The sequence below is a fragment of the Trachypithecus francoisi genome, unplaced genomic scaffold (genome assembly GCF_009764315.1).
Source record: "Trachypithecus francoisi isolate TF-2019V2 unplaced genomic scaffold, Tfra_2.0 Lachesis_group1, whole genome shotgun sequence".
Classification (NCBI taxonomy): Eukaryota; Metazoa; Chordata; class Mammalia; order Primates; family Cercopithecidae; genus Trachypithecus; species Trachypithecus francoisi.
Genome location: NW_022681454.1, coordinates 50,397,190 through 50,412,580, shown reverse-complemented (window position 1 = coordinate 50,412,580; position 15,391 = coordinate 50,397,190). Strand labels below are relative to the sequence as shown.

General features: G+C 44.4%; 2 protein-coding genes across 3 annotated transcripts in view; both read right to left on the bottom strand.

Moving 5' to 3' along the window:
* The window catches only part of SCD5 (stearoyl-CoA desaturase 5), a 172,201-nt gene that overhangs the window by 92,319 nt on the left and 64,491 nt on the right, over window positions 1–15,391 (bottom strand). The gene's annotated exons all lie outside the window — the stretch shown is intronic.
* Window positions 13,578–14,183, bottom strand: LOC117085388 (ATP synthase subunit d, mitochondrial). The gene has a single exon (XM_033214270.1). The coding sequence runs from the start codon at window positions 14,130–14,132 to the stop codon at window positions 13,647–13,649; it is 486 nt and encodes a 161-aa protein (XP_033070161.1). The 5' UTR covers window positions 14,133–14,183; the 3' UTR covers window positions 13,578–13,646.

Sequence of the window (15,391 nt, the reverse complement as noted above, 5' to 3'; positions counted from 1 at the left end):
GTGTGGTGGCAGGTGCCTCTAATCCCAGCTACTCGGGAGGCTGAGGCAAGAGAATCACTTGAACCCAGGAGGCGGAGATTGCAGCGAGCTGAGATTGTGCCATTGCACTCCAGCATGGGTGACAAGAGTGAAACTCCATCTCAAAAAAAAAAAAAAAAGTATTCTCGGCCAGTCTCAGTAGCTCATGCCTGTAATCCCAGCACTTCGGAAGGCCGAGGCGGACAAATCACCTGAGGTCAGGAGTTCAAGACCAGCTTGGCCAACGTAGTGAAACCCCGTCACCACTATAAATACAAAAATCACAAAAACTAGCCGGGCATAGTGGCAGGCACCTGTAATTCCAGCTACTCAGGAGGCTGAGGCAGGAGAATCGCTTGAATCTGGGAGGCAGAGGTTGCAGTGAGCCGAGATCGCACCATTGTACTCCAGCCCGGGTGACAACAGTGAAACTCTGTCTCAAAAAAAAACAAACAAGGATTCTCTCCTGTTGGTTTACCTTCACCTCAGAACTACAGGAACATTACATAGTGAAGAGGTGTCTGTAACATTTCTACCAGTTGTTTCAATAGCATATTGGTCCTGGCAATTATTGGCAGTAGGGCTCTCTGTTCTTTGTGATGTCTTGTTTGTGAGGTTTATTTATTTTTAAAAATAACCAAGTGGAACTCTAAATGTAGATGTGGATCCGCACCAAGAAGTTCTTCTCACAAATTCCTAAATTTCTGATTTCCATTCAAGTCTTCTAAAAGGCTTGATTTTTCTTATTGGGCAGCAGAGAACTTTTATTTTCTATTTTCTTGTATACCTAAGAAGTATGAACACTGCATTTCAATTGACTGTACTATCCACATTTTTGCTAAATTTTTTTTCTGTAAACAAAACTACCTTGTTCAGTTTTGTCAATTACCATAAGATGCGCCGATATGTTTGATAAAAGTGATAAAGCTTAAAAGTTTTTTAAAAAATTTAAAGTGGAACAAGCAGGCAATCGACACCTTCTGATGATGAATAGGAGGCACACAGCATCACCCTTCAGGTATTCTTGCCAAATTAGCTTAACTTCAACCTAAGCACGCCGGTAAGACTGACCTCGCAGTTTACAGAAAACAGAGGGAAGGTAGAAACAATCACACAAAAATGTGGGACATTCTACAGAAAACTAAAACAAAAAGTCAATGTCAAAGGTGAGGGTCTGTTCCAAAGACAATGAAAACAAATAACAATCAAATACAATGTGATAAGCCTGACTAGCTCCTAGTTGAAAACAAAAAACAATCATAAAAGATAGTCTGAGGACACAAGAAATCTGAATATGGACAAGATATTAGATTAGGTTATGATAATATCCTTATTTTTAGGGGATGCATATGGAATCATTTAGGTGTAAATGGCCACAACATCTGCAACTTACTTTCAAATGGCTGAGAAAAAAAGTTACATGTAGATAAAGCAAATATGGCAAATGTTAATAAATATTGAATCTAGTGATGGATATGTGGGTGTTTACTGTATTATTCTTTAAAATTCTGTATGTTTGAAAATGTACATAATAAAAGTTTGGGGAAAATAAGTGTCTCCGACACTTGATAACAAATACCGAATTTCATCTTTCTCTTTTTAGGTCTAAAATTAACACCAACCACACAAATGTCAGAACCAGAACATAGATGGCCAGCATGAGAAAGTACGGGCTAAACCTTGTTTTGGGCCAGGCATGGTGGCTCACACCTGTAATTCCAGCAATTTGGGAGGCTGAGGCAGGAGGATTGCTTGGAGCCCAGGAGTTTGAGACCAGCCTGGGCAAGATGGTGAGACCTCCATCTTTAGAAAAAATAAATAAATAAAATAGACCTTGCTTTGTACAGGCTCTCTAATACCATACTAATTAAACTTAAATACACGCATACCTCCTCTTCCTGCCCACAAATAAGTAGGCCCTAGAGTGAGTGGGAAAGACAATATCAAATTAAAAGAATAATATAAAAAGATATACATAGTAGCCGTGATTAGCTCTTGCCTAACGCTTTCTGAGTCTGTTTCCTCATCTGTACAATGGGAAGAACAAAACAAAGCTGGAAGAACTGCTTTTAGGATTAAAGATAAGAAATGTCAAGTGCCTGGTAAGTGGTGGATAGATGATATATACCCTGAAAACTGCTGTTGTTGTGCCTGTGAGCAGTGGGGCTTACTAGTGGCAGCAGGAAGATACGAACCTAGACATTTTGGCCCCAGGCCCTGTCCTCCACTGCCTCTGAGAGCAGGCGGAACATGGCATTTTGTTTTCCCTAATGAGCATAATAAAGGTAACTATTTTTTTTTTTTTTTTTTTTTTGAGACGGAGTCTCGCTCTGTCGCCCAGGCTGGAGTGCAGTGGCCGGATCTCAGCTCACTGCAAGCTCCGCCTCCCGGGTTTACGCCATTCTCTCGCCTCAGCCTCCCAGAGTAGCTGGGACTACAGGCGCCCGCCACCTCGCCCGGCTAATTTTTTGTATATTTTTTTTTAGTAGAGACGGGGTTTCACCGTGTTAGCCAGGATGGTCTCGATCTCCTGACCTCGTGATCCGCCCGTCTCGGCCTCCCAAAGTGCTGGGATTACAGGCTTGAGCCACCGCACCCGGCCAAAGGTAACTATGAATAAGAAACAATTTTCACTCTCTCCCACGCAAAGAAAATGGTAAACATATGTTGATTATATTTCAAATTGCACACTTAAATACCAACAAGGTTATCAACCTGGATGATAATAGGAAGAATTCAGGAAGGGTTTTCTGAAGGCCAAATACAACAAAAAAGGAAAACCAAGTTGGAATAGTTCCAGAGTAAGGAGCCCAAAGTTTTCCCGTAATCTATATCCTCAGAATATTTTGTGGCTTTCATAAATAACTCCCCTGAACTTCAGAAATAAACCTTTCCAGCTGATATGCAATGTAGAGGGTGTTAGGCTTTCCTAAGGGCTAACGGGGCTCAAGGGTACAGGCTCCTGATGGTTAGAATAAAACTTTGAATGTGAATTCAGTTCAAGCCCAAAGAAAGCTATCACTCTGTCAGCACCGTCCACACTAACTTCCAGAGGGTAAAAGCCATACCTGAGTTTTATTTTCATTTCACTATCAGCCACTCACAGTACTGTACCAGCAGCTTCCACTTGTCTCACCAAACAAACAAAAATGACAGCTATGGGTAGCATGAGTGTACTTATTCTTCCATGTGTTACTGTCACAGCATTAGCTCACTCATGGACATTCTAAAACATGATACCTTTCGAAAATAAAGCTCTGGACCAGGCATGGTGGCTCATGCCTGTAATCCTAGCACTCTGGGAAGCTGAGGTGGGCAGATCATTTGAGACCAGGAGTTCGAGACTAGCCTAGGCAACATGATGAAACCCTACCTCTACAAAAAAATACAAAAATTAGCTGGGCATGCTGGCATCTGCCTGTAGTCCTAGCTACCCAGGAGGCTGAGGTGGGAGGATCACTTAAACCTGGGAGGCAGAGGTTGCCGTGAGCCAAGATCATGCCACTGCACTCCAGCCTGTTTCAAAAAAAAAGAAAAGAAAAGAAAAAAGAAAAGAAAGCTCTGGGAAGAAGCATTTGATTTTGGCCTAATCCCATAGGAAGCAGGATTTCAAGTGACAAGGTGAGTCACGGAACCTAAGTGAGGAAAAACCACCTGGAGGGTCTCCACTGACAGGCCGCAGAGGCCGCAGAGGCTCTGCGTTAGCCCGGTGGAGACTTTGTCTTTCCAGAAGGCTCTTAAACAGAGGCATATCCAACAACTTTTTGCTCCCAGCATGTTTGTTACTAAACAATAACCTTGGGTCAGGCGCAGAGACTCACACTTGTAATCCTAGCACTTTGGGAGGCCAAGGCACGCAGATCACCTTAGGTCGGGAGTTCGAGACCAGCCTGACCAACATGGAGAAATCCCATCTCTACTAAAAATACAAAATTAGCTGGGCGTGGTGGCTCGTGCCTGTAATCCCAGCTACTTGGGAGGCTGAGGCAGGAGAATCGCTTGAACCCGGGAGACGGAGGTTGTGGTGAGCCGAGATTGTGCCACTGCACTCCAGCCTGGGTAACAACAGCGAAACACCGTCTCAAAAAAATAAAATAGAATAAATTTTAAAACTTGGATTTTTACAGCAAGATGAATTGGGACTTTATCAACTGGGCAAACTTGAGTTAGCTGGACATTGAGATTAAAAGACTATTTTCACTCTGCTTGTTAAGGAAGCAGCTGGTTTTGTTTGTTTGTTTGTTTTTTAAATAGAGACCTGCACTAAGTAATATAATATACGTTGCAACCTAGAACACACACAAATATGACTGAACTACACTTTTCATAAACAATATTTAACCCTTACTAAATTCAATGCACTGACACTTTCTGTTCTATTTTATTATGCTTTAAATGTTGGTCACGATCCAAACTGAAGTGTTCTACACGCCCTGTGAGGCCACAGTGTGCAGTGTGAGACACACTGGACTGGATAAAGCCTACGCTTCTTGGCACGTTCCTGTCTCATACACAGTTCTCTTCGTCCTGTTCCTTTCCCCTGGAGCTGTCACAAAGCTATCCTAATTGGTCAAGAAAAGGAGACACATCTCCTTTCTCCTTTACATTTTCTAAGTTCTTTTTTTTTTTTTTTTTTTGAGACAGAGTCTCGCTCTGTCGCCCAGGCTGGAGTGCAGTGGCCGGATCTCAGCTCACTGCAAGCTCCGCCTCCCGGGTTTACGCCATTCTCCTGCCTCAGCCTCCCGAGTAGCTGAGACTACAGGCGCCCGCCACCTCGCCCGGCTAGTTTTTTTTTTTTGTATTTTTTAGTAGAGACGGGGTTTCACCATGTTAGCCAGGATGGTCTTGATCTCCTGACCTCGTGATGCGCCCGTCTCGGCCTCCCAAAGTGCTGGGATTACAGGCTTGAGCCACCGCGCCCGGCCTACATTTTCTAAGTTCTGAAGGGCACATGTCAATTGCTGCCCAAGCTCATCCTGCAGAGTGGGGGCTGTTCCACCTCTAATGGGATGAAGCTTCTTTTTAAAATAATCATCACAAGATAATATAGAGGTGTGCTACAGAAAAGGCCACCCCATCTCACATCTTGAGGCTCCCGGGTTCATATCTAAGTAAGGAGAGATTTCCCCACCAGAAAGGCCCATCAGATTCTGAATTCATTTCTCCTCCACTCAGGTTCAAATGAAACCCCAAACTTGACTTTAGGATGTAAGGATTCGGGTGTAACAATGATATGCAGTGGACAAGGCCTTGGTCCTGTACAACTGCACCACCTACATTGTCTCTGGAAAAGGTCACTAAGGGATGCCATCTGCATAGAACACTATACTGAGAGTATGTATGCTCCTTAAAGGTATGTACCCTGGCCTACCCTTGTGGAGTTAAACATATTTCAAACATTAAGAAACATATTCATCCTCACCCTCTATGAGTACACAGGTCCCACTCCTGGAATTATGTCTCCACATCAGAGGTTATGGTCCATCCATCAGTCCCAGCCTCTGTCAAGTTTCTTCCTTTTGTCTCCCAGAGACAGCTGCTGCTCCACGCTTTGGTTCTCTTTAGGTCTTTTCAGAAACAATGGTCTTTCCTGTCTTCTCCTTGGACACTCCCATTGACAGGCGGTCAAAACTGTTCTGACTTCATAGCTAAATCCCTTACAACTCGTGTTTCCCTGACTCTAGGAAAGTCTAGCTTCTCTTGGTCTCCCCTTTCTGGCCTTGAGCCTTGTTGTTTCATTTTGTTTCTTGAGACAGTGTCTCGCTCTGTCACCCAGACTGGAGTGCAGTGACCGCGATCTCAGCTCAGTGCAACCTCCGCCTCTCGGGTTCAAGCGATTCTCATGCCTCAGCCCCCCGAGCAGCTGGGATTACAGGTACACACCACCACACCCAGCTAATTTTTGTATTTTTAGTAGAGACGGAGTTTCACCATGTTGGCCAGGCTGGTCTCAAACTCTTGACCTCAAGTGATCTGCCTGCCTCGGCACCCAAAGTGTTGGGATTACAGGTGTGAGCCATCATGCCCCACCTCTAGTCTTGAGCCTTTTAATGAGCAAGACTAGCTCTTGTCTCCTCTGTATCCTTTTCCTGTCTTAAGTGAGTCTATATGTTAGGCCATTTTATAATTACATCCTAAACTTACTTCTGCAGGTCTTGGTTTTGTCTTTGTTTTTTTTTTTAAACAAGTGTATTTTAGTTCTCACAGTCTTCTCTTACATTGCATGTTCCCCAGCATTACCAAGTACGGGTCTCTTCCGTTCCTTAGACAGTGGTCAGGGAGCCCATCAAAGCAGCTGTTCTCAAACTGGGTGGCACATTAGAATCACCTGGGGAGCTTTAAACCCAGGCTGCTCTCGGACCAATTAAATCAGGGCCTCTTGGAAGGGGGCCCAGTGTTGCTATTTTCAAAGCCCTCCAGGTAACTACAAGATGCAGCCAAGCTTGAAACCCATTATTACTCCCATTTACAGAATATGTTTCCATGTTTAAGACACTTCTCCAACCAGTGGGACAGCAGAAGCTCCAACTTTCAGCATGAAGATCTCACTCTCAAAGAAGACCCAGCCTGTGCTCCAGCACTAGAAGCTCTGGCACCCCGGAGATTTTGTCACTGATGACCAGACCCTTAGGGCACCAGGATTAAGTCAAACAAAATTAGGGGTGGTGGCTCACAATTGCAATCCCAGCACTTTGGGAGGCTGAGGCAAGAGGATTGCTTGAGCCCAGTTATTCAATACCAGCCTGAGGAACAGGCTGGTATTTAAAATATTTAAAATTTTAAATAATTAAAAACTAGCCAGGCATGGTGGTGCATGTCTATAGTTCCAGCTACTCAGGAGGCTGAGGCAGAAGCATCAATTGAGCCCGAGAGTTCAAGGCTTCAGTGAGCTATGATTGTGCCACTGCTCTCCAGCCTGGGTGACAGAGTGAAACCCTGTCTCTAAAAATAATAATAAATAATTTAAAAATAAAAATAAAGATGTCATAAAGGAGCGAAACTGCCTTTGCAAAGTTATGACAGTAAGAAAATTCTGACACAGCTGATTCCATCTTGCTTCTGACCTCCAAGCTATCCTTGGTCATTCCTGGCCACATGTAGGCCAAGCTAACTTTGGGAGGAATTTAGTTTCTAGTTTTACCTTAAAGCAAAGATGATAATGGCCCTTCCCAAAACTAAATTGTCTTTGTAAAACTAGGGAAAGGTCACAAGGTTAGGATTATGAGAGGGGCCTGAATTCTGGTAAGATAGCATAGTTTCTACAATCCCTTACTGCTCAGGAGTCATGTGGCCAGAGGTCACAAGATTTCTAACTTCCCCAATTGCTCCTATAGATAACATCACTACTGTAAGACCTAAGATTGGTTTTTAGAAATACCTTTCAGACTGACCCCATTCAGACTCGCAACTCATGACTCAACTGATCCTGTGGCCCCACCCAGAGGCAGACTCAGTGCACAAGGACCATTTTCCACTCCCCTATGATTTCATCCTCAACCAACAGCAGCACCCATTCCCTAGCCCCCGACCACTGCTCACCAAATTACCCATAAAAACCCTAACCTCCAAGCCTTCAGGGAAACCAATGTGAATGACAACTCCGATTCTCCCATGTGGGCTACCTCATGTCAATTAAACTCTTTCTCTACTGCAATGCCGTTGTCTCAGTGGATTGATTTTGTCTGTGCAGTGGGCAGGAAGAACCCACCAGCCAATCACAGGAGAATGAAGGGCTACAGGCTGTGGTGACTTTGTCTCTCTGAAGGAGTCCGGAGGGCTGCAAAGAAGATGTGATTTCTGATCTGGATTTTTAAGAAGGAACAGGAATTTTCCAGGCAGAGGAGAGGGAGAAAGGTATAGAAGTATTTGGAGAAAGGACAGAAGTACTAGGTGTGGCCAACCTCACCAATCCACCTCACAAGTTGAAGAAGCCTTCTTTGAGCCTCCAAAAGTTGAAATGGCAACACCAAAATTAAAGACTCCAAGTCACCAAGAGGCATTCCAAGGGTTTGTGGTAAACTACAAAGTCTGTGAAAACAAGTAGGTTGCTGAGAAGGCAAACGTTTTGGGATGGAAGGGTCAGGAAGGGTTTCCCCAGAAGGAAGGAGCGGTTGTACCTATGGTGGTGAGGAGGGCCAAGGACTTCTGGAGGAGAAGGGAGGCTGGCCTGGAGCTAGAGGTTGGGCTGGTGAGGATTACAGTCAGTGACACTTTCTTGTTTTTACACCTTGACTGATAAGCTCAACTATAAGCTTCCTGAGAGCAGCACTCAGCTCTGGATTTCACCCTCCCCCCAGTATCCCCCAGCACACAGCTCTGCATCCCATAAGTCTAACCAAATATAAGTTTGTCAATGGAATAGTCAATATTTTTTGAATTGATGGAAGAGGGGGAAGGGATATGTTTAAGAGAAAGAATTTTTAACATATCTTCTTGAACATGAAGGGTAGCAGAACATGCTACCCCAAAATATGCCTTTTAGGATAAAGATTATTTTGAGCTGAAGGCAATTACACAGCAGCAGATACAAAAGGGCTCCCTGCCCTCCCCCTATTTACCTAAAAGCAGAACATAAATCTGTAAATGTGTCTCTCCTCCCCTCTCTACCAAGAAGGACAGAAGTGAATCACCAGAGATAACTCTAGACCCTTATCAGCCCGGAGAGGGCACCAGAGGAATCTGTACAACCAACTTTCCCAACTAGCCCTTATCTTCCATTAGCTCCCCCACATATTTACCTTCCCACAACTTGTTGCCTTAGAAACTCAAAGTCCTTTTCCTTTGTCTTTGTCATTTCTCTAAAACTTTACTGTTCTTTTAAGATGCTATATAAGCCAAGGTGTAACCACCCCTTTGAGTTACTCATCTCTGAGTGCCCCCGTGTGTATTTGTGATGTGCATGTTCATAAACTTGTTTATGTTTCTCTTGTTAATCTGTCTCTTGTCAATCTGATTTACAGGACCCTAGCTGAGGAACCTAGGAGGATAAGGGGAAAAATATATATATTATATATTTTTATATGATATAATATATATTTTCATATAATATATATAATATATCATATATATTATATATCATATATCATATATTATATATATTTATATGATATATCATATTATATTTTTATATTAATAATATATATTTATATGTATATATTTTTTGAGGCGGAGTCTCACTCTGTCACCCAGGCTGGAGTCCAGTGGCTCGGCTCACTGCAACCTCCACCTCCCGGGTTCAAGCAGTTCTCCTGCCTCAGACTCCCGAGTAGCTGGCATTACAGGTGCGTGCCACTATGCCCAGCTAATTGTTTGTATTTTTAGTAGAAACAGGGTTTCACCGTGTTAGCTAAGATGGTCTCGATCTCCTGACCTCGTGATCCGCCCACCTCGGCCTCCCAAAGGAAAATATATGTATTTTTTTCTCTTCTACAAACACAAAGAGCTCACACTCTTGAACGACTGCTTCTTCCAGGGAAGGCTCCAATCAAGAGCTGACAGTCTCAAAACAAGTTGAAACTTCCTGCTTGGGGTGCATAGGAAACCCCCAGACTCATCAACAACCATTGTGAAATGCACCACCTCATTATGATATTTTCGTTTTTTTAATTCCTGTTTTCATTTCCAACTCTGGGACTGACATGCAGAGGACCAACAAAGTGTCATTCTTGAGAACAGAAAGCTGGGGGTAGGGGCAGAGAGGATACAGCAGAGCTCTCCCTGGTGACTTCTCCTGGTAGCCAGCTGGTTGTAGCTGGAAGCAGCAATTATTTTCTCTTTGTCAGGAATCCAAGGTATGGAACACAGCTGCTGGGCCAAGGCCTGGCACAGATCCAGCCTGGCTAGGACAGCCTTGGGGAGCCCATCGGGCCTGCGAACAAAGAGCAGGCCACTTGAAGAGACCACTGGTTTCCCCTCCTCTCTCCCTACTCCAGGGGTAACTTTCTCTGCAGCCTTCCTGCCTCGGGGCAATGAGACTTGCTGTGAGCAAGTCTCCAGGACCAGGCTTGGGCTGGGAGACCCCAGGGAAACAGCCACTATCACAGTTGCAGCAAGTAAGAGCATAAAAACCAGATCCAGGGTGCAAAATGCCCTAGGCTTGAATTCACATCCCAGTTCTGCTCTTGCAGCCTAAAAGATGCAGAGCCCTTATTTGGCAGAGTACCTGCATCCCACACAGAGCTTGCCCAGGTGCTCAGAGGCAGCACAGTTCTTATGAGGATGGATTCTAGAGTTTAGGGTCCTGGAGGGGAAGTCCCCTTACACCCCACCCACTGAGACAGCAAGTGAGCTGGACAGAATTCAGACCTCTGAAGTCAGCAGTCACACAAATACTGAACCCCAGGCCTGCTCCCCATTCCCTCCCCTCCCCAGAGGTAGTAAAGTGACTGGAATTCATACTTTGTTCTCATTTATACACTATTACCTTTTACTTTGTGAAAGGCAAGCTGTCATCTGTCTGGGTCAGACCAGGGTGCCTGCAGCCTTTGCTTCTTACAGCCTCACAATTCCAACCATGAATGTGATCATTAGGGCCCCTTTCTCTCTTCTCCCCACTTTCCTCCATTACCTCCATCTTTGCTCAAAGGTCGTTTTCTTCCAGGGAGGAAGATTCTTTTCTCTACTTTTCTATTACTTTTTTTTTTTTTTTTTTTTGAGACAGAGTCTTGCTCTGTCATCCAGGCTGAAGTGCAGTGGTGTGATCTCAGCTCAATGCAACTTCTGCCTCCTGAGTTCAAGTGATTCTCCTGCCTCAGCCTCCTGAGTAGCTCGGACTACAACTATATGTTTGGCTAATTTTTGTATTTTTTAGACAGGGTTTCACCAAATTGGCCAAACCTCTCTCAAACTCCCAACCTCAAGTGATCCGCCTACCTTGGCCTCCCAAAGTGCTTGGATTACAGGCATGAGGCACCACGCCCGGCCTTCTATTACTTTCAAAATCATCTGCTGTCTTTATTCATGGATCCACTCACTCAGGTATGTTTCTGTGCCTACTACGCATTCAACACTTGCTAACCTCTGTCTTTTTACTGGCTTGCATCTCTCTTTCATGGAAACAGGCCTACCCATCAGATCCTGCTGAAAGCAGGTGTCCTGTCCAAGGCTGGTTACCACCTTGTGCCTTGAATTGCTGGGGATAGGCTCCGGCTACCTCCCACCCTGAAGTGGAATAAGCGGGTTGGGTAATAAATGAATACAAATTACAGTATTCATTGAAAGGAGTCAATGTGAGGTTCCAGGGAAGTTCCTCTCACTGGTTATTGATTCCCATGCAAGCTGGCCACTCTAGGTAAAGATAGAAAGTGAAAATAACGGCCGGGCGCGGTGGTTCAAGCCTGTAATCCCAGCACTTTGGGAGGCCGAGACGGGTGGATCACGAGGTCAGGAGATCGAGACCATCCTGGCTAACACGGTGAAACCCCGTCTCTACTAAAAAATACAAAAATCTAGCCGGGTGAGGGGGCGGGCGCCTGTAGTCCCAGCTACTCGGGAGGCTGAGGCAGGAGAATGGCGTGAACCCGGGAGGTGGAGCTTGCAGTGAGCTGAAATCTGGCCACTGCACTCCAGCGCGGGCGACAGAGTGAGACTCTGTCTCAAAAAAAAAAAAAAAAGAAAGTGAAAATAACCCAGGGACAGAGCTCAGGAAAAGAAATGGAATGTGGGGTGCTAAAAAAGGAAGAACTTCCAGATCCTCCACCTCAGTGGTTCTCAAAGTGTGATTCCCAGACAGGAAGCATCGGCACCACCTGGAACTTGCTAGAAATGCTATTTTTGTCACTACCAGTCTAGGAGAAAGAGGAGGTAGAGTGGTTCCCAAATTAATGATGATGCTGATGATAATGGCTAACATTCATGGACCAGCCACTGTCCTAGGAAGTTTATTAACACATTTAATCATCACAACAACCCTATGAGGGGTTAAGCGCTATTCATATTCCTGAAATTTTACGAATGAGGAAACTGAGAAGCAAAGAGGTTAAGTAACTGGGCATATTCACAGAGTAAATGACAGGATGACAGGACAACAGGTCAGGCTCTCCACGCACTCCCACACCTCACTCTTCACTCTAGTTTTGGTCTCCTTCCCATCAGACCCCTCCCCAGAGCACAGGCAAGCTAGGCCTGGTTCCCTGTTACGATGCACAGAGCACAGTGGCCCAGAGCCTGTACTCTGGGCCAACTCCTTGGGTTTGAAGCTTGCTTCTCCCATGTGGTGAGCTTGGAGAAGTTACCCTCTCTGCCTATTTCACTGGCTGTAAAATGAGGATAATAGCTGTATCCACCTACCTCATAGGGTGGTTGTGAAGATTAAACAGGTTAATACGCATAAGTGTGCCTGATACACATCATGTGCCCAATGAATATTACCTTATTATCTTGAAGCCTTCTAATGTCTGGAGGGGAACAAAGAAAAATATGGGAAAGAGAAGACAGGGAAGAAAGAATTCAGAAATAACAGCCTGCGAATTCTGTAACCATTTCTCCAGTAAAAATTCACAAGGGTCCCTGTGCCATTCTCGCCTCTGCTGGGGAAGCACATGTTCATGAAGCCTCTGTGTGTGCCTGAATGGGGCCATGGGAATCTCCTCACTCTGGGTCTCAGGAACATGGCTGATGAAAGCAGATGGTGTTGACTCAGGCCCACCACCCTCTGACTCACAACTGCCCGATGTAAGCAGAAATCTGTGTCAAAGTACAGAGACACAGGTGTCTTTGCTGCTATAAAGAGGCAGATCGGGGTGAGACTTACTAGATTTAGTGCTCTGCTTACACAGGTGCAAGGACAAAAAGAAAAACGGCTACTATTACATACAATGAAGGCTGTGTCTAAAGCCTTAAGAACATCTAGCTACTTGCAGGAAATGCGAGACTATATTTTATTAAGATTACTATTGCTGTTAGAGGTAGATAACACAGCCAAAAAAAAAAAAAAAAACCATCAGAGAATGCCAAGCTTATGGGGCAAGAAGGATCAGACCAGAAGAAGGAAGCCGAAGGATGCGGAAATGTGGCATTGGCTTGATGAAGAAAGTAAATGCTTACTAGTGGAAAGGAGTCAATGCTTTGCCTCTTTCCTGTATCCGATATTGGCCTCCCTCACTTCCAAAGAAACCCAAACAAAACAAAACAATCCCAGCATCAGATCCAAGTGGGTAAAGCTCTGTCATCAGATAAACCAACCAGACAGTTAACCCAACATGATTTTCTCCGACATCCACTCAAAGCTCTTGGTAATCACACTTTTCCTCTAAGTATAATCAGGAGGAAATTTGTGCAGCTCCAAGATGCAGTTTTTGTGCTGTTCTAGCTTGTGTTTCAGATCCGCACAGCTGTGAGAAACCACATAATGGAGATGTAAGGGTTTACCTTTTTTCTGTCCTTGATGTTTAACAATGTATAGTGCAGCCTTTAAAATTGTGCTTTTAACCAATTTTGTAATGAGAGATCAATACAAAACATCAAAGCAACAGAAAAATCAAATTAACCTCTCATCCTGCCATGTAACAAATTATCTCTTTTTAGCTGTATTGTTGCTTGTGCTTTTGTGTGTGTGTGTGTGTGTAATTATTATTTTTAATGTCCAGAATGTGTAATACAAGGGCCAGAGCTTCCTCCTGGACTCAGTTTTATAAATTCTCGATTGGTTGATGAGGCCAATAGGGATACTTTTTCTTGTCTAATTTGGTTTCTGGGAAAGCTTCGTTCAAGTCCTCAATGGTCATCTGATCAAATGGAATTAAGTTCTTTATCTTCTCCATCTGTTTCTCATATTCTATAATCCTGGCCTTTGAGAGAGACACCCACTCAGCACAAGATTTCACATCTTCTTTTTCTTCGGCATCCACTTGGGCAGTATATTTATCCTCTGGCACAGGAATCTTCAGGGCATTAAACTTCTTCTCAAAGTCATCCACCAAGCCAGCCTTGGCCACACTGGCCTTGTAGTAAGCCCAGTCGATAGCTGGTGGATTCTCAGGTAAAGCAGCCAACCTGGAGGTGAGGGTCTCATTCCAGGACTTCAAGGAACTAGCAATGGCCTTTTGGTTCTGGGGTATGATCTCTGCAAAAGCTACCCAGTCAATGGTTTTTAGAGCAAGTTTTCGCCCAGCCATCTTGGGATCCTTCACCGACCCCGGCTGCCCACGGTCCACCGCAGCAAATAACGGAACGCTTGTGCTTTTTTTAAAAACCAGCCTATAGTCAATATTTATAAAGTTGAGCTCAAATTTTTTTTTTTTTTTTTTTTTTTTTGGGACAAGGTCTCACTTTAATGCCCAGGCTGGAGTGCAGTGGCACGATCTCGGCTCACTGCAACCTCTGCCTCCCGGGCTCAAGCAATTCTTGTACCTCAGCCTCCCAAAGTGCTGGGATTACAGGTGTGTGCTACCCCACCCAGCTAATTTTTTCTATTTTTTTTTAGTAGAGACTTCATCATGTTGCCCAGGCTGGGTTTCATCATGTTGCCCAGGCTGGTCTTGAACTCCTGAGCTCAGGCAATCTGCCAGTCTCAGCCTCCCAAAGTGCTGGGATTACAGGCATGAGCCACCACGCCCAGCCTGAGCTCAACTATTTGTCATTTAGCATTATAGCAGGTCCTCAAAAAAGTGTCATTTTGATCAACATGGTTTTGTTATAATGTTGATGAGATTTTAAAAAATTGATTCCCAGCCGGGGCCACTGTCTGTGCAGTTTGCAAGTTCTCCCTATGTCTGTGTGGGTTTTCCCTGGGAACTCTGGTTTCCTTCCACATCCCAAAGATGTGTGTTGTACGTGTTGGCGTGTCTACACGGTCCAGATCTGAGCGACTGTGTGTGTGTGAGTGTGTGGGCCCTATGGTGGAACGGCATCCTGTCCAAGGTTGGGTACCACCTTGTGCCTTGAGTTTCTGGGAATAGGCTCTGGCTACCTCCCACCCTGAAGTGGAATAAGCCGGTTGGGTAATAAATGAATACAAATTACAGTAAAATAAAATGTGTAAAGTAGAGAATAATCCTACAGATACACGACAATAAACGACGCAGTGCAAAAGTGCTCAAGGAGCCACCACATTTGTTACTGCTCGTTTTTCAACTGCATGGTGGAAGGAGGGGCTCCTGACAGTTTTCTCATTGCAAACACTTATTCCTTGACTTATCCACCACGTGACTGCTGTCACTCACTGATTCACCAAAAACTGGGTAAAAAGTTATCTTACTTGTTTTTATTAATCTTTCTGAAATGCATGTCTAGCTCACAGTTATTTCCATTTTTAACAGAGGTGTTTTGGGTCTTAATCTAGAAATGTGGTGATGTTTTCTTGACTAGAAATAGTCGTAGGAATTTATTTCTGTATTTATATCAATTAGCCCTTGGTTAAACTGGTTTCACTATC

Bases quoted from the DNA above. Each gene is read 5' to 3' on its own strand.
- LOC117085388 (XM_033214270.1), bottom strand. From the start codon at position 14,132: ATGGCTGGGCGAAAACTTGCTCTAAAAACCATTGACTGGGTAGCTTTT.